A 27,555-nucleotide genomic window follows, 5' to 3' on the forward strand; every position below is an offset into this window, starting at 1 on the left:
ATTCTTCAGTGTACCTCACAAGAAATAAAGAATCCTTTGATGTAAATATTCCAATAGAGTGAAGCCATAACAAATTAGCAGCAGTAGGACTAGTCAAAAATTCTCCATTAAATACATTTTTCCTGACATGTCTGCTTTTCATAGAAAATGTTGTCTTTTCCATTAAAAAAAACAACCCAATCCCCCTCCCCACAAACCTATAGAAAACTGTAATATTTCAATTTGGATGTGTTTCCACAATGCGTCATGGAAGTTGTAGTTCAGTTTCCTCATGTCCCCATTCTCCTCCATGGGCCAGGCTCCCAGCAGGCCTTCATCTCCCATGATGTACCCCAGTTGTGGGACTCCCATGACGCATCTCCTCACTATGAGGGGAGACCATGCTGCATTATGGAAGATGTAGTCCAATCAGAAAGCCCAGCTTATACAGAAGACTGGGAGTATAAAACACCTGAACTGCAGCTCCCATGAGACACCACAGAATTTCAGAATCAAAGTATTTTGTTTTTTGACTGAAATGTTTCAGTTTTTTGCCAAAGTCCAAATTTTCCACAGAAAAGACTTTTTTCCAACCTGCTCTAAATTATCAACGAATGATAAAAATCTTAACATTTATAACATGAACTCAGTCACATCATACACATTATTATTTGTTAAGTGCTGACAATGTGCTTAGCGCTGTACAAAGCATAAATTACACAGTTCTCATCCCCTAAAAAGTCTAAGGCCTCGGTCCTTTAAGTTGCTCTGTGTATATGGACCTCTATGCCTGGACAGTGCCATAATGAAATAATGGGTGTTCCACGGTGACATGTCACACAGATCCAACTTCAGGAACAGGACCTAACTGTTATATACTTAACAGACTAACAACCAAAAATAATATCTAGTGCATACAGGCAATCCACATTTTAACAATGCATTGTCTAGAAGGCACAATGGTTAATCTGCAGGTGGCCACTGGCAACTTGGGCCCAGATCCGTAGGCACCTCCCTACTTCTTTAGACACCTAAATTCTCCACTTAGGTGCCAGTGATGTTCCAAAAGCTCTTATTCACTCTACTCAGTGCTTAATTTGTAATGAAAGAGATGCTGAGGCTCAAGCAATTTTTTTTTTTTTAACATTCATAAATGACACAGCAAACCCAGAAGTGCTGGGGCTATGAACTGCCAAGCCCAGAGGTGCTGGGGCTCAGCCCTGGCACAAATTAAGCACTGACTTTACTTCATAGGGGCCAAAGTGCCCTAGATGCTTAAGTTTCCAAAGGTCAGCATTTGCACTGTCCCCTAAGTGTTAAGCTGCCCCACAGCTAACAAGCTGCTCAGAGCTCAAGTCAAAGCCCCAGATGTGGCATTCTCAAACTAGGCAGGGGAATCCTTATCTTGCCAGTGAGGCCTGATCCTGTAGGTGTCCTCTGAGCTGGGTCCTAATACCTGATGCCCACCAAAACCCACTGCAGGAGAGCTGGATACAGTCTACTGAAAGGTGGAGGGATAACACTAGATCTTCAAAAAAGCCAGCTGGGGTACAAGGAAATGTAGGGTGAATGTGAGAAAGGTGTCATGCCTGAGCAGGAGACAGACACACACAGATGGTTTTGGCTGCTAGGACATAAACTACCTAAGTAGTAGACCTGGTTTCTGTACCTAACTTCAGGAAGGGGTGGTGGCAGCTAAGGATCCCAAATGGCAGAAGGTGCCTATCTCTGGCCTGTTAGCCAGGTGCACCATGTCAGCCACTCAGGTAACTAGGCTCCTCCCCCCCTTTCCTCTGCATTTCATTCAGGTGGCTCTGAGAACTCAGTAGGTGGCTGGCTTCTGAAAGTCCCTTTCCTGGGCACCGCTCTCTCTCCATGCACTGTATGGGGCAGTGGTTCTCAACCTGGGGTATTTGTACCCCCTGGGAGTACATCAAGTCATCTAGGATATTTGCCTAGTTTTACAACACGCTACAAAAAATGCACTACCAAAATCAGTATGAACTAAAATTTCATGCAATGATTTGTTTATACTGCTTTATAAACTATACACTGAAATGTAAGTACAAAATTTATATTTCAATTGATTTATTTTATAATTATATGGTAAAAATGAAAAGTAAGCAATTTTTCAGTAATAGTGTGCTGTGACACTTTTGTATTTTTATGTCTGATTTTGTAAGCAAGTAGTTCAAGTGAGGTGAAACTTAGGGATATACAAGACAAATCAGACTCCTGAAAGGGGTACAATATAGTCTGGAAAGGTTGAGAGTCACTGGTATGGGGAACCTAAACACCTAATTTGGGGCTGAAAACTTCACAGTGTGGCAAGGCAGCGGGTGTTAGGCCTTACAATGCTGATCTCTGAAGGCTCCGGGCCCTCCTCTACACTAGTACCCCCACTGTTGGGACTGCTGATGAGGCTGTGCCAACAGTAACTGCAGTAGAGAGAAAAAGTCTCGTGTCACCCTGGCCTTGCTGTCCCGCTGCGGGGAGGAGGCTACCAGCCCCCTGACAGGTGTAACTGCTAGAGCCTTAGCCTTCTGCAGAGCAGCCCAAACTTCACACGTGTATGGATCCTGATAGCAGCAACCCAGCCAAGGGCAGACTGAGCCCGGGACACCCTGAGCACTTTAGAAAATCTGCCCTTGTTTTGGTGCCTAAGTGGGAGGCTGAGCTCTTTGAAAATCTGGCTCGGGACGTTTAGCCCTTAGATACTGGTCTGTGCCCACACGAACACCCGCCCCGCCCCAGTCTGAGCCCCCCCGCCCCGCACCCCCAGGTGCGCGCTCAGCGCAGCCACGCCCGGCCGCTGCCCGCCAGAGGCACTTACTGAGGGTGGCCACGGTGCCGGCCTCCAGCAGCAGACAGTCGTGGCGGCTGCGCGCCTCGAGCAGGGCGCTCGGAGCCGGCTCCTGCTTCCAGAGCAGCCGCAGCCCTTTGCTCGGAGCCATGGGGGCGGCTGGCCATAGGGAGGAAGGCGCAGGAGATGCCGGGGAACGCACCCGCTCCCCGCCAAAAACCAGGGCACTAAACGGGGAGCGGAGAAAGCGCCGCCGCCTCTCCCCTTCCGGGGACCCCCCCTCGTGCGGTCCGGGAGAGAGCCGGCTCCCTGCGGTAGCGCCCCCCCGCCCCAAAGTCACCAATGGGCTGGGGGCAGAGAAAGCGCCGCCGCGTCTCCCCTTGCCGGGCTCAGCGCCGCCCCCACACGAAGGGGAGCCGGGGGCGCCCCAGGATCGCCGCGAGCTGCCAGCGCAGAAACAGGCTCCAGCAACTCGGCGGGGAAAGACAAAGTGCCGCTGTTTCCTTCTTCCCTCCCGGCCCACGCCGCCCCGGCTCCTTGCAAAGGCTGAGCCGGCTGGATTGCCGCAGAGTCCTTGGCTCCAGCGGCCGCCCGCTTTCTCGCGCCGCCGGTCCCGGGTAAACTAGGAGTTGACTTTGTTCCTCCCTTCTCCCGTGGCGGCTCCTCCTCCTCCTCCCGCTCCGGGACAGGTAAAAACCATTGTCCGTCTGTCTCCTCCCCTGCCCACCCCGCGGGAAGGGCGGGGTTGGGATCCCCGCTCCCAGGGGAGGAGGCAGCTGCTGATCTGCTCCCAGACTGCCAAACAGGGCGAGGAGAGTCGTCCCACAGCCGGCACCCGCCTGACTTGGGGGAGGAGTGAAAGTGGCAGTTCCAGGCCTGTCATTGGGAAGCTAATGAGAAGGGCAAGATCCAGTTACTCCTAAACTTTGACACTGATCAGATCTGGATCCCAACAAGCAAAACTTCTCACCACGCTGCACCGCATGCGGCCTCCCTGAAGGACAGGAACCAGTACCGCACTCTTATCTAGTGTCATTCAATCAGGCGCTCAAAGTCTTGTATAAACATGAACTAATAACGAGAGGGCATAAAGTAATTTATAAGGTAAGCTAAGTAGTGATTAAAAATGTTAACAACATATCACATGAAAATATGCCAAATACCAGTCCATCCAATAGGGAACTTTTCATATTGGTACAGACAGAACACAACTATCCTAGCCAACCTTGTATAAATTAAACACACCTTTACCACTGAGAACCTGGGATAGTCCTAGCTGCACCGGTAGAAGTCAAGCTCCTGTCTGCCTAAATTTCTCAAGAGAGACAAGGTGGATGAGGTAAAATATTTTTATTTTTAGTTTGTCCAATAAAATCTTGTCTTTCTAATATCCTGGGACCAACGCAGCTACTAGCTGCAAACAACAGTGGTAAATTTCCCCATGCAGTTTTGTTGTATTGCTTCTCACTTCCTGTTCTAAATGACTGTGTGGCCTTATTAAACAGCTCCCATATTCCTCTCCAGAGGTGGTTCAGTGATAAGGTGACATGTGTATGTATGTAGACACTGGAATTCTTTGCACACTCAAAGTTCCCACTAAGTAATATGAAGTGAATGCCAGATCTGACCCCTAGTTTGTAAAACGCTTTGGGCTGAAAGATGCTATATATATGTATGTTATTTTTATAATTAATAATTCTCATTTCTTCTAACAATGTCCAGAAATAGAAGTTGGCAAAAAAATTCAGATGAAACTTTTTTTTGGAGAAAAATGCAGATTCAGTGACAACTGTTTTGCAAATTTATTGATTTTTGCAAAATTGTTCAATTAGAAAACAAATTCAGAAAAAAAATCAACTTTTTGTTTCAGTAGTTCCTTTGATTTATTAAAAAGTTTTTAAAACATTTGAAATCTAAAGTTTTATTTGACCCAAAATGTGTTTTTACTTTTCAGTTTCCCAAAAATTTTGATTGTCAATCCAAAATGACTTTTTTTTAAATTTTTTTTTAAATTGCCAATTATTAAAAACAAAAAAGACCATTATTCACCCAGCTTTATCCAGGAACGTCCTCCTCTTTCTGGTAGTGCTGTGTTCCTCCCACATTTCCTTGCTGAGTAAAGAGAGAGCTGCCAGATTTTCCCAGAAATCAATAATACAAACACAGATAGCAAGGCAGGTGTGGGTGGATATGCAAATATGCAAACACAGCTTTGCTGGCTGTGTGGAAACAAACATATATGGTTACTTGTCCTCTGTTAAGGTGACCGGGCTTCTAACCAGTTACAAAACAATTGTGGCTGTAGTTGTAGTGTGGATGAACCCCAACTTAAGCATTCAGGGAAACGAGGACACACATAATGCTGTCTATTCGCATTTTATTCATGCTTGAGGGCATTAGTCAAGGCTCCATTGTGCTAGTACCTGTATGGACACACAGTGTAACACAGTCTCATGGAGTTCAAAGCAAACAAACTTCAAAAACAGAAATCTGTTATAGTACTCTAAGGCCATGTCTACACTACCACTTTTGTCAGTAAAATGTATGTTGCTCAGGGGTGTGAACCCCCACCCCTCCAAGTAACATAAATTTCACTGGCATAAGTGGTAATGTGCACAGTGCTATGTTGGCAGGAGAGCTTCTCCCACAGTCATAGCAACTGAGAGCTCTTTCCTGTTGGCATAGAACACTACACGAGTGCTCTTACAGCTGCATCGATCAGGTGGCAGGCAGGCTCCCTCCCACCCGCGCTTCAGGCCATCCGGTGGAGCGCGGGTCCGCTGCTCTATCTCGGCGTTTACCTTTCTGCCACGCATCCGTCTCCGCTGGAGAACTGGCAAGGTTTGCAGGGCAGGGTGGCGGAGCGGCTCCGGAAATGGACAGGACTCCTCCGGTGCCTTTCCCTTCGAGGGAGGGCACTGGTGCTCAACCAACTGGTCCTGTCCATGCTCTGGTACCGGCTCAACACCCTGGCCCTGGCCCCGGGTTTCCTGGCTGACCTCCGGAAGGTGGTTCTGGAGTTCTTTTGGCCAGGACTGCACTGGGTCCCTGCAGGGGTACTCCACCTGCCCCTGGAGGAGGGAGGGCAGGGCCTGAAGTGCCTGCGCACTCAGGTCCACGTCTTCCGCCTCCAGGCACTGCAGAGGCTCCTTTATGGTGCGGGTAGTCCAGCGTGGAGAGCCCTGGCGCACACCTTCCTGTGCCACTTCCGAGGGCTCCGATACGACCGGCAGCTCCTTTATCTCGAACCGAGGGGTCTTCCGCGAGATCTCTCCGGGCTGCTGGTCTTCTACCAGGACCTCCTCCGGACCTGGAAGCTGTTCTCTGTGACCAGGTCCGTGGCGGCCACCGAGGGGGCCGACCTCCTCGTGGAGCCCCTGCTACACAATCCCCAGCTTCGTGTGCAGGTGGCGGAGTCCCCCGTGGTGCGCCAGAGGTTGGTCCTGGCGGAAGCTACCAGGGTCAGAGATCTCCTGGACTATGACCGGGGAGGCTGGCTGGATCCCCTGACACTCGCTCAACGCATGGGGCTCTCCAGACCTTGTACTCCCCGGCGCGTACTCCAGGAGGTGGAGGCCGCTTTGCCTCCCGCTGCTCGGGCCTACCTCGACTGGGTCCTGCGAGAGGGCACGCCCCGCCCACCCCTTACCCCAAGCCCTCCGGACCTTTTCATCGGGCCCCTGCCCCGTAGGCCTGACCGGCCCCCCCGCCCCTTCTCCGCAAGCCGGCTGCACGACCTGCAGCCGGTCCGTTTCCAAACCACGCCAAGGAAACAACTCTACACGCTCGTGCTCCACACCCTTCACTTCCTCACCCTCGTGTCCCGCCCCGATACGAAGTGGCGGGACCTCCTGCCACCTCTGGAGGGTGAGGAGCCCCGGTGGGTCAGCCTCTACTCCACCCTGGTCCCAAGGCCCACTGGGGATGTCAGTTGGCGGCTCCTTCATGGGGCCTTGAGCACGGGCGTGTACTTGGTGCGGTTTACCCCTGTCCCGGACACCTGCCCCTTCTGCGTCGTGAGGGAGACCCTGGCGCACGTTTACTTAGAGTGCGCCAGGTTGCAGCCCCTACACCGGCTCCTCATTAACATCCTCTTACGTTTCTGGCTGCACTTTTCCCCTCACCTCCTTCTCTACGCACTCCCTATCCGTGGCTCCACGAAGTCCCGGGACCTCCTGGTCAACCTCCTCCTTGCCCTGGCTAAAAAGGCCATCTACACGACCAGGGAGAGGAGGTTGGCCGATGGAGACCCCGGTGACTGTGGGGCTTGTTTCCGATCCATGGTCCGTTCACGCATCCGGGCGGAGTTCCTCTGGGTGGCGTCCACTGGCTCCCTTGATGCCTTCGAGGAGCAGTGGGCGCTGTCCGGGGTTCTCTGCTTGGTATCTCCGTCAGGTTCCCTTCTTATGACCCTTTGACCTCACTCCTGTGCCTGTTCTTTTATTAGTTGTCCCCCGAACTCAGTGGGTTCTGTGGTCCTGTGGGTCCTCCCCTTAGGCTGGGGGGGGATCCTTTAGCAGTGGGCAGGCTTCGCCCGCCCACTTCCCAGACACCCAATAGATACAGCTGCATCGATACAGTTGAGCTGCTATAAGGTCTCTAGTGTACATGAGGCCTAACCTGAGCGATGCTGTTATACCAATATAGGTCTTTAGTGTAGACCAGACCTTAGTAGCAATAACTAAAAGAAAAAGACAAATGTGGTCGTGGGTTTTTTTGTTTGTTTTTTGTTTAAGTTTGAGGTCCCTTCAAGAAACAAAATGGTAATGGGATCTGGTGGGAACAGTAGGCTTCAGTGTTTAAATTTGGCTTTGTGTCTGGATTAGGATTCTTGGGACAGTATATAGGATTAGGTGAATGAGTGAGAGCTAACCTAGAGGAAATCACCCCACAAAGCTTTTAATTTGAGTATGTCGGTGACCAGGGTAATAAGATGAACAAGTGCAGCTCAAAGTTTGTTTTCACTGAATGTAGGAAACACACTGAATAGTATGAACATTTCACATCCTAAACAGAACAAGGACACTTTTCTTACCATGGGTTTCTTGTAGGGAGACAGGGAGGCCAAGAATCTATTTCCATCTTTGTCATCTTTCCCCCTGACCCTTTTCCCCTAGAAGAAAAGATCCTAGTTATGATTAAGTGGCAGCAGTCTCATGTGTGGGAGTAGAGTTGCCTAATACATTCAGTATCATAGATCATGAGAGAAGGTTGATTTATAGGAAACATTCTCTTTTGTAAATCTGGTGCTGTTTCATTCACTTATGTATAAATGTGTCTGTTGCCTTCAAGGAATGATTGCTAGAGCACCCTGTTCTCATGATAAATTCTTCCCTTACATCATTAGGAGTGTGCTGTCACTTGGAGGACAATGACATGTCAGAGATTCAATAGTACCTGTGCTTGTAATTCATTTGTACTTGTAATTTGCAGTAGAAAACATTACTGACATGAACACACCAGTCAGGATTATTAACAGAGAGCTCAATGTCTGAATTGTTAAAGAAAATACTTGCCTAGGCATAGGGCTGGGGTGTTAACAATACACTTTCTTTTAAGCACAACAAATCAGGTTCAGAGAACAAAATATAAAAGCAGAGGCAGGTGAAGATGTAGTATTGGAAACGTTTAGCAATGCAATACAGTTGAGCACTTTCTATAAATCTATTTTTATGAGAGTCTTTTACTTCATGTTTTGGCAACTAGCATAAGCTGATTAACAGAGAAAAGTGCTGAAGAAAGCTGGACAATTTGTTAAAATGTATATTGGAACCATTTGCAAAAGTTTTCTTTTTTTTTATTTTATAGGATACAAAATCAGAATATCTGAATAACACAAACCTTGTCCTATGCACTGCATGTAAATCTATTTTTCATGTAATGTAAATGAAAACACTGTGGTATGAAGTTTGCTTCTAACTGATGTTCTGACACCAGCTGTCTTTGACCGTGGCCCAATTTGTATATGGGTGTTGTACATGACTGGGTCCCATATTCAAGGGAAATGTTCCCCATCATAGAAATGCTCCATTTCCCTCTTCCTAAAGTGTCCATTCTCATCTATGCCACACCATCCCTGCTCCTGTCCTGAATGCCTTATTCTTCTCAGTTCATCTTCCATTCTTGGTGGCCTTCTTTTCTTCAACCTTCCCTTATCGATAACTCCCCTCCTTCCTCCTCAGTCCACTCACGCTGGCTCTTCCTCAGCCCCTTTGTGTGGTTCTCCATCATTCCTTCTTCCCCTGGCAGTTATCTCCACCCACCCTCTTTTCACCATCGTTTATCAGCACCCTTGTTAGCTATGAGGGAGCAGATGCAGAGAGCATCACCAGGTAGGTGGCTGCCTCTCTGTGCCAGCTATACCTCAGGCTATCTCAGGTTGAGAGAGAACAGGTGAGCAATTTTACAGGAGTCATCCATCTGTGTGTGTGGGGGGGCTTTCTTTGGCTCCTTTTAACAAATTGTTTAAACACACTTAAAAAGTGTGCAAAGATATTATTATTTATTTTATTTTTTAAAAACACAGTTCACCCTCCCTGCCCCTGTTTACTCACCTGTGTTACCAAATCAGTTTTGCTGCAGACAGGTTTGTACTGTGTTTCAACAGGTTTTTAAACACCGTTCTTCAGGTACTGTGGGCGATGCCACTGTTATCTCAACTGAAAAAGCAATGGGTATTTAAAGCAAAGCTGCCCAAGGGAAGCTGTAACTCACACTTCGTCATTCTTTACTTTGGTTCAGATTTCCATACCCGTTCGCTGTGCACCTCTGAGGCACCCTGTGCATTATAATGACTCGCACCCTGTAGCAGTAGAGGTTTAGCAGGATCTGTTTTAGAGCCACAGGAGGGAAAACCATCTTAATCAAAACAGTCAAGCTTGCTGATCTTCATGCATACGTTGTTTTGTAGGTATATCCGAAAAATTATGCAAGGCCCAGAAATGGAACAGTAAGGTGCCTTGGTTAGCATTCTGGTGGGCTAGCGTGGCAGAGCTGTGTGGGTGCCACATCCTGGACTAACAGTAGTAGTATTGCAATGCTGCCGGGCCATGAGCCTTGACAATCTGTATATATACTATTAAGTAGCCTTTGCTAACACAGACTATCACAAAAAGATGCTTTAATGTTTGCTATTTTTATTTTAAACGAGATTATAGTTTGCATCAAACTTTACTCAGGAGTAGTCACAATTTTTTTAAACTTTGAAATTAAACATCAGTGATCAAGTGCCAGAGCATTTCCTGGAAGGAGTTTATGACCATATGATCATAGCCCCCATGATGAAGAATTCCACCAGAAAACCTACATGTCCACAACATCACTGAAATGTTTTCCTTTCCCCAGAACTTTTGCCTTTAGTCAGCTGGGGAGGAAATGAGGCAGAACAGCTGTTCAGGACATTGCAAGAGAATGAATACCAGGCTGCCAATACACAAAACTTTAAATCTTAATTTTCAAACATTTTTACCAAGGTTACAATAATATGTATTAAAAGTTGAAGCAGCCACCTTGTTAAGCATTTTGCAGCTTTTCTAGGCTAAAGACTCTGTCCAAAATTTTAGTCTGAAAGTTGCTGTATTTAAAAAAAACCTGAAATATATTAATGTGTGCTGAAAGTGAGGAAAACCCATTTATTTTCCATCTGGTTACAGTTGTTTTAGTTGTGCACAGGACCTTCTGTGCAGAAAATCTCTGTTACTTTGTTATAGTTGCAGTCTAATACAGTTTGATCTAGGTCACTGTTTCTCAAATCTTTTAGGTTGATAATCCCTCATTTGAAGTCAGTGTTTACAATCAGCTTACATTTACTATAGAAGTAAATGTGTACAGTGCTAAAGCTGTATAGTGTGCATGCCCATTTCAAGAGACTGATAGAGCATACTTGATCTTGCAAAGTAAAGGTGGGCTGTCTGGGTGGGGAGCAAGATTTTCTTTGCTTTTGATTATGACAATGTTTTCAGCTCTTCATGACCTCTTTCACTGCTTTTTGTGAACCCCTGAGGGATCACAACCCACTGGTTAAGAAACACTGATCTAGGTAATTCATATTAATATTACCCTTTGCTCAAATAATTTTTGTGGATAGTAAAACAGGGTAAGGCCCCAGTTCAATAAGGTACTTAAGCAGGTGCCTAATTTCAAGCACGTGTAGTCCCACTGATAACATTTCTGAATCAGGGCCAAAAGGCCCAGTTCTGCAGGCTGTTGATGGCCTGTTCATATGAATAAGCGCTGCCGGTTCAGTTGATAAAGATGGTTGAATTGGAAGCCATTTGGCTCCAGATTCAGACTGGCTTAGAGGCCTGTCTGGTTCCAGATTCAAGTTTTAGATCTGTGGTTTATCTGTTTTTGGATTTAAGCTTGGAGCCTTTACCAGAAATGGCTATGATATGCTCTGGTAGAATGCTAGCTATTTGATACCATTACTAATGAGAAATATTGCCATTACATGTTGTTGTTTTTCTCTTTCACCTCTTTTTCCATATATTTTTAACTCTGTGTGTACAGTACTTGAGAGGGAGAAACAGGCTCACTCCCCTCACAGATGCAGCCCTTTTCCTATTAAAAGACTATTTTCAGTAACAGCAGCTGTTTTAAAACTTGCCTTTCTTCATCCCAAAACTATGTGCAGATGAGCTGGCATTAGCCAGACTATATTTATTTAGGCAGGAATAGTGACTCGACAACCAGATTTTTGTTGTTGTTGTTGTTGTTGTTGTTTGAATATCCAGACTAGCGTGTTTACAGTTAGATGTAGGTGTGCCTGTTATGTTCAAAGGACTTGGAAGCCACAAGGGGTAGCGAGTAGGGACAGTTTTTTCCACTGCTTCTTGCATAGTTTTCTAAAGCACTCTAAAGAAAAAACAAAATACTTAGCTCCAAGTGAAATAGAATCACCAGTTTTAAAATGAATTGCGTGATGTTCACATACACAGACACAGTATTTAAATTGGTACTTTTATTGAATGAGACCCTTTTTCTGATAGACTGTGAACACCCCCTAATACAAAAAGGCAGGTGCAGTAGTGTCTCATGGATTGCTCCAGTGGTGGCGGTTGGAGGTGGTGGAGGAACCAACCAATCAGAAGAAAATTCTAAGAGAAGATTGTGCCAGACTTCTCCGTTATCGGTTTTGCACTTTCCTCGGTAGCATCTGTTGCCTACCATTATCAGAGATGGGATACTGAACTAGATGGACCATTGGTCTGATGCACTATAATTCCTCCACTCCTGGGTTAAACTACTGAATTTCCATATTTTGGGAAGTAGAGACACATTTACTGACTGTTCAGAATCTGCACATTGCCCTTTCAGTTAAGGTATCTATCCTGAGCAGACAGAGAAAGATGCAGTCTGGAAAACGTCAAGAGTAGTGCAGGACGCAGATTACGATGAAAAGAACTAATCAAAAGTAGTTAGCTTAAACAAAAAGATAAGCTATCTTTCAGACTTGACAACTCATGGATATATCTTAAAAAATAGAGAGAGAGAGGAAAAATTGTAGTGACGATGCAGTGAGAGTAAAGTTACAGCAAGACATCCTACAGAGGCAGAATTTTTGTGATGCAGTAAAGTTTAGTTCTCGAGTAAAAGGTTTGCCTCAGCTTCTTCCAGACATGATTTGGAAATAAATTTTAATTATACAGGTATCCAGTTCTCTTGCCCTATAATAGACAATGCAGAACTCGCATCACAATGGAGGAATAGATAAGTCCATAAAGAGACATTTAAAATTGAGGGGGATGGGAATGAAGCTCTCATTCTTCACATAAATAGCTCCCATTTATGTTAGTTTATTTAAAGCCCAAGTGAGTGTGCATTCAGAGAATATCTCCCACTGAGCTTCAATGAATCAACATTAGTGGATGTGATTCAAGCAAATCAAGATGAGAATTAACCCTTTTAAGTGAAAGAGACATTTTCAATGCTGGCTTTCTATTTACTTTACTGTTCTAGTATTTTTCTGTTTTTTTTTTCTTCAGTTAGCTGATCGTACACTGTGTGCTGAAATACACGTGTGATTTATGGGGCTGATTTTTAAAAAGTAGTCTCGTTTCGCACACATACTTTTTCTTGCACACTTACAGCACGCCTGCAGTAAATTTGGGGATTTTTGTGGATTGGTTGCTAGCTGGCCAACTATCTAGCCACATGCATTCTTTGCAAAAATCCCTTGTAGATGCATATGCAGAAGATGTGTGCACAAAATAGTAGATGCTGACATGCACTATTAAAATCAACCCTTAAGTCAATAGATTTATACGAGAAGGACTAAACTTCAAAAGGACCAGGCTTAATACCAAGGAATGCATGAGCTCAGTGCTTATATTTATTTTTTGGAGATTACAGAAAAAGAATTCCTTTTTGCTGGAGCACTTTGGCCATGAGCCTTATTGGGAAGAAGGGTGAATAGGGGGTGGGAGTGGAAACCACAATATTTTCAATTACTTTAATTTAAATTCAGAAGGATCCCACTGTTTTATAAAACCACTTTATACAGCATTATATACAGCATTATAGGCAGCACTGATAAGCACTACTGTGTGGTGGAATACAAGAGCTAACTACCAATAGCAATATTCCACACTGTACAGGTAAGGAATCTGCATACACCTATGATCTGGGTGCCATTATTTCCCATTACCCATGTACTATGTATATGATTCACTGCCTCATTCTCATAAAAAGTGCCATGGAATCTTTATGGATTTCTGTGTCCAGGACTTAAAAGCTATACTTGCCTGACATGGAATTTCCAATTAGAACCATTAATATCATGATGGACCATTGACTGTATGCCAATGCTGACAGATATTGCAATCCCATGATATCTTTGGGGACCAAATTGTATTAAGTTTGTGTGTCACTGTGAACCAGACATTGTATGCAATGCCATGGTGGGTGGATTACCGCAACTCCTGCAGGAACTAAAAACAGTTGTGGTTGTGTGATTTAAGGTGAATCAGATAAGTTGTAACCCTCCAGAGAGGTACCACTCCACCCAGGGAAGCTTGCACGTACTGATTCAAACTGGTTTTTCCAGGGATAAAAAGCAAAGAAAAGGCTTTTGGCCGAAAAAAAAATGCATTTAAACTGATTCTGGGCCTCCTTTCTGATCCCGCAAATAGGCAAGACTTTTTGATTTGGCAGGGGCTCTTGGGCATGGTGGAAGTGTTGGAAAGACATTGGTCCCACAACACTGATGGGTAACTCCTGGCATTTTTAGGGTGTGATTAAATCTATGTATTGTTTTTATGCTGTTTTCTCTGGAATGCTTTTTCCTTAAGAATTAATGTGATTGCTTAAAAGGAGCTGTGTGTTAACTTGTAACTGCTGGCAGTATGCTGGTCATAGCTAGGGCTCTACCAAATTCACAGTCCATTTTGGTCAATTTCATGGCCGTAGGATTTTAAAAATCATAGATTTCTTGCTTTCAGCTATTTAAATATGAAATTTCATGGTATTGTAATTGTTGGGGTCCTGGCCCAAAAAGGAGTTGTGTGGGGAGGGGGGTCACAAGATTAGTGTGGGGGGGGGGAGGAGTTGTGGTACTGCTACCCTTACTTCTGCACTGCTGCTGGCAGCAGCGCTGCCTTCAGAGCTGGGCAGCCGAACTCTGAAGGCAGAGCCGCCGCCAGCAGCAGCACAGAAGTTAGGATGGCATGGTATGGTGCTGCTGCCTGCAGAGCTAGGCTCTCAATCAGCAGCCACCACTCTCCAGCCACCCAGCTCTGAAGGCAGTGCAGAAGTAAGGGTAGCAATACCACAACTCCCCTAAAATGACCTTGTGACCTTGCTGCAACTCCCTTTTGGGTCAGGACCCCCAGATTGAGAAATACTGGTCTCTCCCATGAAATCTGTATAGTATAGGGTAAAAGCACACAAAAGACCAGATTTCGTGGTCCATGACGTGTTTTTCATGGTCACAAATTTGGTAGGGCCCTACTCATAGCCCTCAGGGAGGAAGCAAGGCACAGGTGTTGGCCTTTAGGCAGACTGGCTTGCTAGGGACACCACAGTGTAAGGCAGGGAGCTGTGCTGCCTTGAAACCCCTGGTCAGAAGTGACTGGGACAAGGGTCCCTCCCTAGAGATAGGTCTCAGGTCTCCAGCTGTCACCCATCTGGCCACTCCCGCAGTGGACCACAGGGGCAGGGGGAGATACAGGTTCAGTTACCTTGAAACTGTGATACCAATCCAGAGGGAAGATTGCTTTGCTTTGGACTGGGGATTCAGTATGTAGCAATCAGTGCTATCATACACAGTTACTTTCTTTTGTTGTTAAATGTCAATATTTATTTTTCCAGTTTACCTGTGGCCAATACAACGTACTCTTGGTTTAAAATTCAAGTTGGACCTGTTTTTCTGGTTTCCTTTTTCCATAGTGATGCAGTATGGTACTTCTGCCTTCTCCCAACTTACAGAGCCCTAACCACGGACTTGACATGTAAGGGTTTCTGTAAACCCAGTGGCAGGGAGAGCATAGGGCAGAGTTTTATAGGTCTTTATTTACATTGGTGGGGACGGGGTGGGGAGACGAGAGTATATAACCTTAACAGATGCTGTTTAAATACTGACTGTATTGATTAGCTACTATTTCTGTACCTTTGGAAGAAGCTTATAAAGTGGATGTTGGACTATAACAATTTAGATCTGAGGTGATCCCACCTCTGAAAAGTGCTATAACAAGCTGACTTCTTCTACTCAGTGGTTTGAAGTGACACATGGGGCCAGAGCCTCAGTGGGTGTAAATCAATGTAGTAAGTCAAGCTACTCCAGGTTATACCAGATGAGGTTGTATTAATTTAGATGGAATAAATGGACCAAAGGTGTTAGTCACTATCTAGCATTAAAAAAGGTTCAGGGCTTGGTATACAGAGACCTCAGCCTGCTTGATACCTGGCTCAAACACCGTTAAAAATCCTTTAAACGTTTTATTAAAGATAAAGAAAAGGAAAATCTGGTACAGCATTTGAAATGTATTGAATAAGGCTTTTGTTTAAAACCCCCCGTTTGTTCCCTTTGCCTTGAGCTGGAGAGTTTTTTAGAGAGGAGGAAACCCCTTGTTTGACAGTCTTAGTAACTTCCATCTTTGATACCATCTAAGTTTCCTTTTGTAGGGGGGAGGGTGACTTGAAATGGCCTGGACTCCGCTACGTTCCCTCAAATTTTTTACATCCATGTGCAGAATGAATTTTGCTATGTGCACCTATATGGAGGTGATGTATGGTGGGGCCGAGGGGTTTGGAGTTTGTGGGTGGGATCAGGGCTGGGACGGTGGGGTGGGGGTGAGAGCTCTGCTTGTGGGTGCAGGCTCTGGGGTGGGGCTGGGAATGAGGGTTAGGGGTATGTGAGGGGGCTCTGGGCTAGGGCAGAGAGTTGGGGTGATGGCTGTGGGGTGGGGCTGCTCTGGGGTTGCAGTGGGGGGAAGGGGACTCTCCCCAGCCCTCTCTTGCTACAGCAGCCTGGGGACAAGGGAAAGATGCCTCTCCCTGCCTGTGTAGCCCTTGACAGCATGCTGCATGGCCAGGGAGCTTAGATCTGGAGCTGTTCTTGTTGTTTATTTTGTTTTGTTTGAAGTCTGATTCCATTTCATCTCAGGTTGTGATTGGGATTCAGCTGGAGCCAGCAGAGTGGTGATGTTCTATCTGGGTTTCTGTCTCTGGTTAGGACATCTCTCAGGATTAGGATGCAGGTCTCGGGTCCCACTGGGGTGGCAACCACAATGGTGAAGCTTGCTCCAGTAGCCAATTTTTCTCCTCAAAGTCTCTTTCTTTAAGGACCCACCAAGGGAATGGTGGATAGAATATCCCATCCAATCATTCATGTGTCTACCAGTTAGATCTAGTTTCCCACATACAAATTTTGGCTCACTGATTTGAGTCCACACTTTTCTTGTTTCCCAGACATGATCTTAACAGTCTTTGAGTTATATCAGTAGGCCTTTTTGTTTGGACTAGTTCAGTCTGCCTCCATTTTGTACCTTTTCCTATCAACATTTGTTGTTATTGGTTACTGTGACATCTTATGAGCTTTCACATACCCTTTTACAGTTGAGCTCATAATTAGGGTAAATTTGTAGGCCCATTTATCACTGCAGGACTTGGCCCATAAGTCAGAATGATGTAGACTGAACTAGCCATATAAATGAAAAGGGGGAGTGTCAAATTACATTATAGCTATTTAAATTAATTTAATCTATAGGGAGATGTATATGGCAAAATCAGAGGCAGGTGATTTTGAGTGAATTTGACATAAATTAACAAGAGCTAGTTAAAACTGCAAAGCTATAAAAACCAATGTTAACTATGTCAATACTGGTTATTTTAAAGAGCTGTCCAGTTATCCTGAGTGCAGAAGAAGGGTGGGGAGGAGTAGATGACAGAGGAAATACTATATTTTTATAGTGGAACAACCATTTTGGCTTGTTAGAATATTTCTGGCAACACCAATTAATCTCACTGCACATAGTGTGATTTAAGTGTAGATATGCTTTTCATTCTGCTCACTAGCCAAGTTTAGTATTTGTCTGTTTTATTGTATTACAGGTGGGTCTTTCTGTTTCACTAAAGTGTCCCAAAATCTTCCTGTTAAAATAGTTGCCAATATTTTTGAAACCCTTCATGTAGCTGCAAGTAACACAAACTTTCAGGGTTCCTGTTTTGGAAGATAAGGATGTTTCTAGATCCAGAAGTTCATTCTAGTCCCACACCTGAATTCAGAAGGTTTCACTATGTTGTTTCTATAGTACGCATGTTGTCGTACCAGTATGGTTCTGCCAGGACTATCCTAGGTAGGAGATAGAAAGGCCTGCATGATTCTGCAATATGGCTGTTGATGCTGCTATTTGTAACAAAAGAAAAAAGTTGAGTCCCTGGGGATAGGTGCCTGGAGGGATGTATCTGTTTTTCCATTGAAGGGTGTAAAGAATTTAGAATTTGATGGAAGAAAACATGAGATCAGTCCTGTAAACAGAGCTGTGTAGACCTTGCTATGATGTTAGAGCATGTGCTCTGAAGCGCCCCCACCTGAGCTCCAGGCCATGCCAGAATATTCACATTGTGGTTTTTCACATAGAATATTGGGTTGGAAGGGACCTCAGGAGGCCATCTAGTCCAACCCCCTGCTCAAAGTAGGACCAATCCCCAAACAGATTTTTTGCCCCAGATCCCTAAATGGCCCCCTCAAGGATTGAACTCACAGTCCTGGGTTTAACAGGCCAATTCTCAAACCACTGAGCTATCCCTCCTGCCCCTGCTAGTGTCTGTCAGCCTCGGCTGTGAGACTCATTCCTAGCAGCTGTGTACACATACCTTAAGAGGCAGCCATGGGGAATGGGTGCAGAGCCCTAAGGTGGCTTTAAACTACCTTTGTATCCTCTTGATCCTGGAATTTGCTGGGGCCCTCAGCATAAAGCACATAGCTCTGGAGGCTTGTCTGTTATGGCAGCCTCCCAGGAGTGCTCTTGTGGCCCCAGCACTGCCCACAATCTCTTCATTGTTGTATGCTGTAACTCTAACCTAACACAACTCTCCTTCATGTCCGGGATATGGACATTCATGCCTCATGGGCAGAAGTCAGTAGCTGTAGATGCCAGAGCCAAGGGTCACAGCTGGTGCTAAGAGTTGGTACCCAGGTTCAGATTTGGGTTACTTGGAGTGAGGAAAGGCAGGAGATGGGCTGAGACTATGGTGGGCACAGGAGCTATCACAGCCATAAGCAAATGTTTTAAGCAGCTAGTGAACTGTTCCTGGTGGGCTTAAGATCCTGTCTGCTTACTCTTCCAACCAATCAAGCAGTGCAGCCAGTCAGGTGCCCTGCAACAACCTCATGAGCACAGCTGAGCTATCAGGACACTGCCTTTGCTGCTGGCCCTGATTACTGACAAGCATGCCACCTACACAAGGATTTGCAAGGGGCTCCTCAGAGGGAGCCCTTACAGTTTTCTCCAGAGTGCCAACAGTGGGAGATTCCTTCCCAAACCAGCTGTGGGTCTTCTAGGGCCCTTTATGAGGCTCCAGACTTTTTACCTAGCATAAAAGGCCTGGAGTGGGGCTGAGGATCTCACCTGAATTTTAAGTTTTCCTAACTGCAACTGATCTGCCCACAGTGACAGAGCGGTCCCTTTCTTGAGAGATTACAACAAACAAGGGAACATCTACACATTGAACCAAAGGTGAATAGGTAGCTTCAATTGCTCCTTTTAATATGAAATTGATATTAATCTGCATTTAATTTCAGCTGTTGTATTGTTGCTTATGTGGCCAATCTTTAACACACTATTAGTAACCTTTTTCTGTGCTGAAAATTGGCCATTGACTATCCCAACCCTTTCCTTTATAAAACAGTTTTTAATCTATGGAGTGGAACTCAAACCATAGTTACCAAGTTTGCTTGAGCCTCCTGTTAGGGAAGTTGTTACTTAAAACCTTTGGAAAGTGTAAATACATTTTCTCCTCTTTTTTTTAATAATCTTTTTCAAAGAATTCAGAATGAGAGAGAGGCATGACTGGCCCATGCACAATCCATATTAGTATGAACATATTGTACACATTTTGGTACTTTGTTTTTTAAGGAGTCTCACAAGTATTGATCCTGGTTTTGGGGGGACAAAACTTACTGATCTGTAATTACTATGGTTACCTTCCATTTTAAAAGATGGATGCAATGATGGTGACCCTCCTCTCTTCGTGTAGCATAGCTGTGTAAAATAATAAATTGTGCGCATCTTTGGTAGGAGTTCAGTGGCTTCTTCCTTTAGCCCTTTCAGAACTTTGGAACAAATACCATCTGGTCTGGTGATTTATTATAATTCACTTGAAAGGGCCCAAAAACTAGGGTAAATCAGTTCCATGTGGCAAGGTGAGGCTGATAGATCCTGTCTTCAGAAGCAGTTTCTGGATAGTTAATTTACAGCGCATTCCCTGTCCTTATTTAGAATAACTATAATCCATTTAATATAGGCAAGATTTTACTGATAAAATTACATGTTCACCAATTACAGAGAAACCAGTACCAAAGACAGCCCTTACTGAGCAACCTTTAGCTTAAGAAGCAGCCCCAAGCATGCTGAGAACATTTACTGGATTTATAGATTTTTAAAGCCAAAAGTTGCCATTATGATCATCTAGTCTGATCTCCTGCATAACACAGGCCAGAGAACTGTACCTGTTGATTCCCTGTAACTTGTGGTTCAGCCAGAGCTTAGAAAGTCCTACTCCACTTTGATAAAGGGCCACCCCAATGAAACAGCAGATTTGTGTCAGTCTCTTAAGTGGTCTCCGAAGATTGGTTTCACTGTGTTCAGGGAAAAAGACCAAGACAAAACATGAGAGCCTAAAGTTGTTTCTAATTCCATATTTAGAGGCCTAAATAAGTGACTTCTGTCATGAAGTGTGAGCACGGTGTAGCACCTGTTGACATCAAAGCTTCTATTCAAAAATATCTCTCTTAGACTAAGTCATGTTTTCTGATGCCACTTTGTACTTTAACATTGTGGGGAAGAAGTGGGGGTGAGAGAACAGAAGATGAGATAGGGAGAAATCTTAAGTTCCTCATGAATGCAGAGTACATTCATTCTCAAATCCCTTCTGAGAATTGAATCCATCTAATCAAAGTGCAATGCTCCAATATCACAGTGTATGGCACTTGGACAGGGGTGGCCAATCTGAGCCTGAGAAGGAGCCAGAATTTAACACTGTACACTGCCAAAGAGCCACAGTAATATGTCAGCAGCCCCAGCCATCAGCTCCCCCATGGTGTTCCCAGCACCTCCCACCCACTAGCAGCCCCCCTGATCAGTGCCTCCCTCCCCACTCCTACTGATCAGCTGTTTCATGTCATGCAGGAGGCTCGGGGGAAGAAGTGAGGCCACAGCAGGCTCAGTGGAGGGGGTAGGAAGGGCTTGTGGTAGAGCCAGGGGTTGAGCAGTGAGCACTCCCTGGCACATTGGAAAGTTGGAACCTGTGGCTCCAGCCCTGGAGTCAGTGCCTATACAATGAGCTGCATATTAACTTCTGAAGAGCTGCATGTGGCACTGGAGACACAGATTGGCCACCCCTACACTAGAAGAACCCAGTGTTTTAGCTTTTAAAATTTCCTCTGCAGTCTTCAGAAGGTTTCCATGCAACCTCTCTCTCTCTAATTCCTGGGGCTTCACTCCATTGAGCTGCTACATCTCTCATTTGAGAAACGGTGTCTCCTGGTCCAATACTGTTTGGTACCTTTCACTCACCCAGTTGGTGCTCCACATGAGGTAGAGATAAAGCTGGGATCATAGACTGTTTCAAAGCAGTATTGGCATCACTCCCAAAACATGAGAAGAAAACAAAGGGGGGGGGAGAAGAGACCAGGGGGATGAGATGATGAGCCAAGGGAGACTGAAGACCAGAGGGCAGTGAAGAAGAGAAGAGTGTAAATCTAGGAAGAGGCCAGAGAAGAGAACAGGAAAAATGTGGCTGGTTTTAAAATACAGTACAGATATTTCCTAGATAGCAGTGTGAGAGGTGCATTAAAATGGTGGTGGACAAAGATAATAGAGAACAGTGGGAGTTTAGCATTTCCCCCCGTATCTCCAGTTAAATAAAAGCAGAGTGAGGGGAAGATTATCTAAAAGAAATAGCCTTCCAAGAGACTGGCAAAGAGGCAGGGGACAAGTCTTGGGCATCATTTAACAGACAAAAGTCACCCCTCATCAACTGTGTCACCCTTCCTTATACTGAGTAGTACCTAATGCTACAAGTAGCACGACTGAAGTCAGCGAGAATAACACTTCCTTGCAAAGTAGTATGCTACTGTGTGTGAGTAAGTGCAGCAGAGGCAGCCCTGAGTGCTTTAGGGTCAAATCACTTGCCACTTGAAAAGTCTGATCTAACTCCAATTCTGGATTGCTCTCTGCAAGGCCTGCCAGGTTTTCACAGAATGTCAGCATGTTTCTTTCATAATCCCAGTCCTGTCTTTAGTCACAAATTGTTAAGAACCCTCATCTAGCACAGCTGTAGCATTCTAACACTCCATATTGCAACATCAACCCCAGCAGCATAAATAAAACAAACAGGAACTTGGATGGACAGCCAGTCACCTGGGACTATAAAGTGCCTTTCTACTATTTCATTCTTCTGGATGCAGAACCTCAGTCCTCCCCAGAAGCCCTTTTTCATCTCAATTACCATCCCATTTGCTTTCAGCACCAGCTTTCTAAGTCACAATCTGGTTACAGCTGTCTCTAGCTTTAGTGGGATTACTCCTGATTTACATCAGTGAAGAATTAGAGCTAAAGCCTTTATATTTGCATTGGCCATTTATTTTCAAGTACAGCAGTTCCTCGATAATGCAGATGGTCTCTCCTGTGACTGTATAGTTTACTCATTTGGGGATTTGTTTACATTTTGGAATGGCTGCATAAATAGTCATGCTGCTTTCTCTGCCAGAGCTAAGAGTATGTTTATAATCAGCATCTAGAAAGGAAATAGCAATAACTGTCTTCCTGGGTAAAGTTCATCTCCTGCTAAATAAGAAACACATTGTTATTTACCGTGGAAGTAGTTCATTTCCATCTCTTTTGGTTTGTACATCTAGACATGGAAACAGGGCAAAGTAAGTGACTATCAGGTCTTGCTCACCGAGGTCAGTGCTCACACAAGATGATTCTTTGGTGCTGTAGAAAGCAGTGATGGTTCAGCAGTGCACACCTTTGCTTGAGTCAGTGCTGAACCAGTCCCCTGGAATGGCATTTAGGGGGTTCTTTGTATTACACCTCACCAAAGAATAGCACTTACAGCCAAGGTCTTTTTGGTGTCCTAGCCATATTCCACTTCTAGTAACTAGGGTAGGCTCTTCCAATCTAGAGTCCTAGCCCCTTTCATTTGCCATTGTGCAGCACAAAAATTTTTCCTTCTCTTTCTTGAAGAGTCAGCATGGCTCAGTGGAGTTTACCCTGGAAAACAAGAATAGTTTTTAAAAGGTGTTTAGGACTAAGTCCCTGCAGTTTCAATTGCTTATGGTGAAATTCTTCATGTCCTATACCCAGCTGTTGTGCACTGTTAAACAGCTGGCATGTTCTACTTCCTGGATTACTGTATTTTGATGATGGAAGAGGTGATCCTTGCCCAGTCCTTATTTCCCTTAAAACTATTAATAGGTTACTTAAGTACTGTGTTGCTCTATGACAGGTGGGGAAGAAGTTCACATCAAATCGTATTTGTTTTGCAGTGACATGACAATTCTAAAGGAGACAAAATTATGCAGCTACTGGTCTCCAAGGAACCATCTGTGCATTTATGTTCTTGTTTCTGCTATAATAGTAATTGGAGAATGATAGTCCCTCTATCACTGCACAGGATAGCATTTGTTAACCAACCTGGCCTTAAATCTAACTCCTAAAAGGGGCTAAATGTTTTAGAAAGTGGCTTCAAAATTTGACACACATGGAGCTGTCGGTGTTTGATAGGACACATTTATTAAATATAGGAAAACAATATGCCAAGAAATTAATTTCCAAGGCATTTTGGAACTTCTGTGGGTATCATTCAGCCTCATCCTACTACATAAAATGTGCAATGATTGCACAGCAATGTACTCTTCTCATTTTATTGCTAGGTGGGAGTAGTGTCAGTGTTACAGCTAGGCAAGTCTTGCATGGCCATGCTCTCCAAATCCCTGCCGCTAACAGAATGATCCCCTCACTTCCCCATTAACTAATTATGCCAAGAACCTGCCAACATTTTTATTCCATAGACTACTTTCTTCTCATGGACCCACCTTCCTCTAGTAATACCGAGGTACTTCTTGGTTGTTTTTTTAACTCATAGGCAGCAGAATTGAGCAGTATAGTATTTGCCTTCTCTCCTACATTCTTTATGGAAGTGAGGATGCTTTTTCATTCCTCTGCTGGCCAGGTTGCATAACCTGATGAAGCAAAGCAATGTAGGACACATTTGCACCTCACACTACATCTTCAAGTTAAGAAGCTGTATGATCTTCTCAAGAAAACAGTCTTATGGGTATACATAAATATATAGTAATCTAAAGAAGTTATTTTCTAAAACAAACAGATTTGCTTGTTTTAAAAAGTTTTATATGTCTGATATAGGTGCTACAAACAGAGCTTGCCCACACTGGAAATGCACACCTTATGCTGAGATTCCCAAACCACAACCAGTAAAAGATTCAAAACCTGCAAGTTAGTGCATCAGGGTCAGCTCAAAGCTTGGTAAAAAGACATCCTCCCAGCTAAGAACCAGTTACAAAGAACTTTCATCACTGCAAAATGAATATACAAACGCTGGAAAAATGTTTCTTTGAAAAGGTGCTTTCAGAATTTACTGTACACATCGTAACAATTTATTGTATAAGTTGCTTCTACATGCAGGAAAGATCTTACATTTGGTGTAAAACATTTATACACATTCTTTACAATTTGTACATATATTGAAATGGCTCTATGGAATTTGGAAGAAAATTAAATTGAGGGAAAACAAAGTATTTATAAAATATGAACAAAACCCATGCCATTAAAGAGCATCTGGACTCAGGCTTAGTGATTTGTTTGCTTCATGTTATTCAGGCAGATCCAGATTTCTTTTACTGTAAAAATATTTCACAAAAATGACAGCAATACACAGAGTAAGGCAACAATAGAACCAACAGAATGTACCCGTCACTTAACATGGCTTTGTGGGTAAAATAAATTATTCCTTAAGTTGTTTATATTTGAGGGAAGATTTTTTAGCAAAAGCTGCAGTTTGGCATCCTGGCTTGCTTGTGGCATTAAGTGAAATACTGGACGGTAACTATATATAAGTTTGCCTAAAGTCTAGTCATTTAGTGGCACTTCGCTAATAAAGACAATAACTGTGCCATTCATGTGCTGTGAACACCATACCTCATTTACAACTATAATATTTTTAATAACTTATTTGCCACACATCCTAGATTTTATTCAACACCTCAGAGGTCACGCTTCAGTTTACACTAGAAAGTCCACACCTCCCCCCTACACCTTTTTTTAGTGGCTGTGGATTATTATTATTTTTTTTTTTTAAAGCTAAATGGGAGCCAGTAGCATGTTGCGCTACTATGTTAAAACCTGAGTTGGGTAGTAATCTGGGAACTCCTGTCACCTGGGGTCAAAAGTGACTGGAAGTGTCATCTCTGCAGATACTCTGACTTCTGTAGGGAGAAGGGGAGGATGATGGCCAGGACACAGCACTGAGAACCCTATTAGAGGTAGCCCATGGCTGCATAATATTTAATGTGGTCAGACTGCTGGTGTGAAAATATTTTTCCAGATTCCTGGAATGGCTCTTTCCTTGGTTAATGTCTCTTCTTTACACAGTGCATGGCTAGGAAGGGAGGGAGAGCCCAACACACACACAAGCTCTAAAGCTTTGTTCCACAAGAACGGAATATTAAGTAATTATGGAAAAAAGTGAACAATTTGCCAGCGAGCATTTTAAGGAAACTGTGTGCTGGAAGTACAGGTTGGAAAGCACAACCATATAGAGCAAAATGGTCACCAAACAAAACAATTAAGAGTTTTTCTTGAGTGTGCAACTGAAACATACACAAACTTTATATAACTGCTGAAAAGAATTCCAACAAAAGGCTGAATGGTATATAAGGAAAATAAAAAAATATAAAAACCATCTTTTTCTGGCTTATTCACTTTTTTTAAATGAAAAAATACCTCGTCATCTGACACTAGTTAAGAGTAAACTGGAAGAATTTATGACAAACCATGAATCTGTTTGTAAGCCATGGCAACGCAGAATAGTTTGACAATTTCAATCCCTACAACTGAAACCACTTTCCAGCAAGAGACAGCTTTTGTTTAAAAGATAGATATGGAGGGAGAGTGTTCAACATAAATATATACCTAAATAACTGGTGCATTTAGGCTGAAGAAGTAAACATCAAATTGTCACTTTTTGCAATTCAGATTTTTTTTTTTTTTTTTTTTTTTTGGATGGCAAAGACTAAGGCGGATAAAAGTAAACATCTTAAATTATTTTAACTTTTTTGCAATTCAGATTTTTTTCCTTTTGGTGTGGTGTTTTTTGGTGTCTTGGATGACAAAGACTAAAACTTTTTAGTCGCATTGCCCCCAAATTAGAAAAGCACTTCGGAGTTGTTCTTCATTATCCATCCCAGTTTATTTCTACATTACCGGAAAGCGGCCAAGTGCCTGCCTCAGCTTTTGTGCAATCTGGAACAAACCAAACAAACAGAATACATGAATAGCATGACTACTTTACATATTTAAATTACATAGCTTTCATGCTCATCTTAGAGCTCTCGGCCAAGAAAATTTCAGTTGATTCATTCCTCGAATATTAAACGTTCAACTCGGGAAAACAGTATTAGTAGATGCAGTGCTTTCCTACCCCAATTAATGATTCTGTGTATTTAGTGTTCATGAAAGATATTGGATTGACAGCTTTGGACTCACCATACCTCTAGTTATTGACAGAACACACATAATATCGGTAGTGCCAGTGCAAGGTTCCTACACTGTTGTACCGATGTGCCTCAGCCCTGACCTGGAGGGACACTTCAGTGGCAAGAGGTTTGGTAATTCTTAAGGCCCATTTGGTGCTTTTTTGGAGAGACCCCATAATTGCCAATTAGTGCAAATTGATGTGATGCTTTTTGTGACATGTCTAGTAGCAACTGCAGTGAGACAAACAATTCATTAGACTGAAGATCCACCCAATTGCAACAACCATTTCTGCTCAACCAGGGGCAAAAAGGTTTCATATTCCATTACCAATCCTTTAAGCTGTTCAGTTCCTCTCTCATGATTCTTTTAGAACTACAATTAATTTTTTAGACTCTAAGTGGCTCTAACCACAAATATTCTGGTACAAATTCAGAGGGGCATCTGAGCATAGGAGTCTCAGTTCAAAACTTACAACTTCTCCCCCAAGGTGTATGTTATGCCAAATAAAACCCACTCAAGGTCCCATCCACCTATACTACGAGTAACACACTGAGGGACTGAAAGAAGTGGAGAAAGAGCAGCAAGAAAAGGGAGTTAAGAGTGTGTAAATTAAAGTAAGCTTACTTATACTTTAAGCCACATCATCTTCTGGCTCCTCAAAATGTAAATTACATCATTTTGAAACTACTTACCAATATGCAAGTCTCAAGAAGGTCTAGGAGTCTGAGATTAAGGAAAAAAGGCTAGTGGAGACTAAGCATAGTATAACTCTCTTTCAGCTACTTAAAGTTATACAGCTATTGGGAACCAAAGTAAAGTAGTAGTATTTTCTTTCTTCTACTTTCCCATGTTGTTGGCATGTCATTTTCCTTTCCAGTGTAGAAGGCAAAACACACACAGTCAACCGGGAAAGAACTTTTCTGGAAATCCTCTAAAATCCAACTCTATACTGTGGTGCTAGTGTTTTCTTAAGTCCTTTGTATGGGCTAAAATCAAACTTATTCCACATACAATATCCCAACATACTATCCCTCATTGTTGATTTGTGGGGAGATTAGACTCCTACCACTTCCTGTTTACAAATATTTGGATCTATGCCTTGGCCTCAGATGTACTTTGAGACACTGACTGTCACTTGCACTGATTTGCACACACTTATTTTTAAAATTTAAATTAGAGAGAATTTTCATTTTGATAGGTGTGACGCTGGCAGACCAGGTTCCAGCTCATGCCAATGCCCTTAGGCCTCACTGAAATGACAAATGCATAGCCAGAAACCAGTCTTGCTCACCGGTGTGTTAGTGTTAAAATATGTATTAGATTTATAAGAATGGA

The 27,555-nt window shown here is 43.7% G+C and overlaps 2 protein-coding genes and 1 long non-coding RNA gene across 3 annotated transcripts in view; 1 reads left to right on the forward strand and 2 right to left on the reverse strand.

The window, feature by feature from the left end:
- Positions 1–3,058, reverse strand: part of SYNJ2 (synaptojanin 2) — a 93,313-nt gene extending 90,255 nt beyond the window's left edge. The window contains exon 1 of the mRNA XM_050949433.1: positions 2,813–3,058. Coding sequence (XP_050805390.1) covers positions 2,813–2,933 — 121 coding nt within the window. The 5' untranslated portion in view covers positions 2,934–3,058. The remainder of the gene's footprint in view (positions 1–2,812) is intronic.
- The window catches only part of LOC127049344 (uncharacterized), a 100,917-nt gene that overhangs the window by 61,066 nt on the left and 12,296 nt on the right, over positions 1–27,555 (forward strand). The window lies entirely within an intron of this gene.
- Positions 24,075–27,555, reverse strand: part of SNX9 (sorting nexin 9) — a 103,407-nt gene continuing 99,926 nt past the window's right edge. The window contains exon 18 of the mRNA XM_050949662.1: positions 24,075–25,986. Within this exon, the coding sequence (XP_050805619.1) occupies positions 25,939–25,986 (48 nt within the window). The 3' untranslated portion in view covers positions 24,075–25,938. The remainder of the gene's footprint in view (positions 25,987–27,555) is intronic.

This window comes from Gopherus flavomarginatus, chromosome 4 (genome assembly GCF_025201925.1).
Source record: "Gopherus flavomarginatus isolate rGopFla2 chromosome 4, rGopFla2.mat.asm, whole genome shotgun sequence".
NCBI lineage: Eukaryota > Metazoa > Chordata > Testudines > Testudinidae > Gopherus > Gopherus flavomarginatus.